The sequence below is a fragment of the Piliocolobus tephrosceles genome, chromosome 12 (genome assembly GCF_002776525.5).
Source record: "Piliocolobus tephrosceles isolate RC106 chromosome 12, ASM277652v3, whole genome shotgun sequence".
Classification (NCBI taxonomy): Eukaryota; Metazoa; Chordata; class Mammalia; order Primates; family Cercopithecidae; genus Piliocolobus; species Piliocolobus tephrosceles.
Window position 1 is genome coordinate 24,757,962 of NC_045445.1, and position 2,091 is coordinate 24,760,052.

Below are 2,091 nucleotides of genomic sequence, written 5' to 3' on the forward strand. Positions count from 1 at the left end.
ATCTTGGCTCACTGCAGTCTCTGCCTACTGGGTTCAAGCGATTCTCCTGCCTCCGCCCCCTGAGGAGCTGGGATTACAAGTGTGTGCCACCATGCCTGGTTAATTTTTGTAATTTTAGCAGAGATGGTGTTTCACCATGTTGGCCAGGCTGGTCTCGAACTTCTGACCTCAAGTGATCCGCCTGCCATGGCCTCCCAAAGAGCTGGGATTACAGGCATGAGCCACCACACCCAGCCACATTTTTGAGTGGGTTGAGCTACAGATGCAAGGAGGGTGGCTGGGGTTCATCGCCATGAACGCTCTGCGTGATTTTGTCTTGGTCTCATAAACTCAAGGATCAGATGTGACCCATACTGTTCATTTAAGAAAATGAACACCCATTTCTGTAGAAACAGATCCCTGGCAAAATGTTGGCACTGAGATGCTAACATAAAAAGCGGGACACAGCCAACTTATGTCTCTCTGGACACCAGAATATGCTATTCTCTGAGGCCAGGGGTTCCCAAGAGCAGGCTCTGCAGCTGAATGACTCTGTGGTCCCTGGCACAAGGCCTGGCTCTGGGTAGGTGCTCAGGAACTGGACACTGAGTGACTGATCAGGCCCTGCCGACAGATAACAAAGAAAGGAAGGCTAAGGTGGGAGCACTGGGCTGGGCACCTAGTTGAGGACAGAGAGGGTGCCGCAGGAGTGATGAAGACTCTCTCCCTGACCAAAGTTTAGTTAGGCTCCCCCAAAGCCTCTTCTCCACTTGGCCTTGACCTTGGCCTTCTGTGTCTGTCCTGCCCTTGCCAGGCCTGCATCACCCAGTCTTAGCAAGACTCTTGCTAAGTCAGTTTAGACACCCTTGATACCTGATCACTCTGGCCTGCCGTCAGCAAGAATCCTGTTCAGTCGGTTTAGCAAGAATCCCCCTACCCTTGCTATCTCCTCTTAATACTTTTCCATCCACTGACCCCCTCACTCTGCTCCTTGGCTACAGATCCCTGGAAGTCTTTTCTGTAATCAGAGTTGAGTCCCATCTCTCTCCTCTATTGCAATGCGGTAGTCTTAAATTAAGTTTTCCTTACCGTTTTAACGAGTGTCAGAATAATATTTTTTCTTTAACGGGGGAATGTAAAGGTGCCAAACCAGACTCGATCCAAGTCACGAGGGCCCCCAACACTGGCCCTGAGGTGCCTCTTCCTCAAGTCAGAGAGAGGAAGCAACAGAAAAAGAGACTCGTGCCCCAACCCTCACTCCAACCCTTTCTGAGCTCAGAGGGGAGAGGTCAGAGCTGCCTTCCGGTGGAAGCTAGGATGCACATACCACAGAGGAGGACCAGCCAGGGGCAGCAGCCCCAGTGAGCCCGGGCCATAGGGTCTCCAGATGCAGGCGCTGGGTGGATGGAGGGACAAGGGAGAGAGGCAGGGCTCTTTCCCTGGCCTCTTCCTTCAGGCCTTTCCTGGGCGCGAGCAGACAGTGGGTAGGGGCTGGCGTCAGGAAGGAGGCGTCTGGCTGCTGGATGGAGAGTGCCTCTCTGGTCTTTTGTTTTGGAGGGCTCTGGGAGCCAGGGTGGGCAGAGGAGCTTTGGGCTGCCCGAGTCGGACTGTGTAAGTTCCTAGTTGTCTAGGATAGGGTGTGAGGCTATCCTGGGCAGAGTCCAAAGATCTCAAGAGACAGAGGCACAACAGCTGGTCTCAATCAGCCTGCTTTTCCCAGCCCCCTCTCAGCAGCCCAGCCCCAGCCATTCCTTAATTTGGTCCCCTTCCCTCCAGCAAGCTGATTCCCATTAGCTCCCACACTCTGGGCTCTGGCTCCAGCACTTGCTTTTGCTGTGGGGATGGAGATTTGCCTCCTGCTGCTGCTCCTCCTCCTCCCCCCTCTTCCTCCTTCTCCTTTTCCTTCTCCTCCTCATTTTTCCTCCTTCCCCTCATTTTCTGTTTTCCTCCTCCTCTTCCTCTTCCTCCTTTTCCCTCTTTGTCCTCCTCCTTTTCTCTTTTCCTCCTCTTCCTCCATTTCCTCCTCATCCTCCTTTTTCCTTTTCCTCCCCCTCCTTTTTTGCCTCCCCCTCTTCCTCCAGGCTGGCTGGAAAAGCCAGTGTCCTCTCTTCT

At 53.5% G+C, this 2,091-nt stretch overlaps 1 protein-coding gene across 1 annotated transcript in view; it reads right to left on the reverse strand.

Moving 5' to 3' along the window:
• Positions 1-1,584, reverse strand: part of XPNPEP2 (X-prolyl aminopeptidase 2) — a 30,714-nt gene extending 29,130 nt beyond the window's left edge. Inside the window, exon 1 of the mRNA XM_023198830.2 lies at positions 1,307-1,584. Coding sequence (XP_023054598.1) covers positions 1,307-1,355 — 49 coding nt within the window. The 5' untranslated portion in view covers positions 1,356-1,584. The remainder of the gene's footprint in view (positions 1-1,306) is intronic.
• Positions 1,585-2,091: the final 507 nt, after the last annotated feature.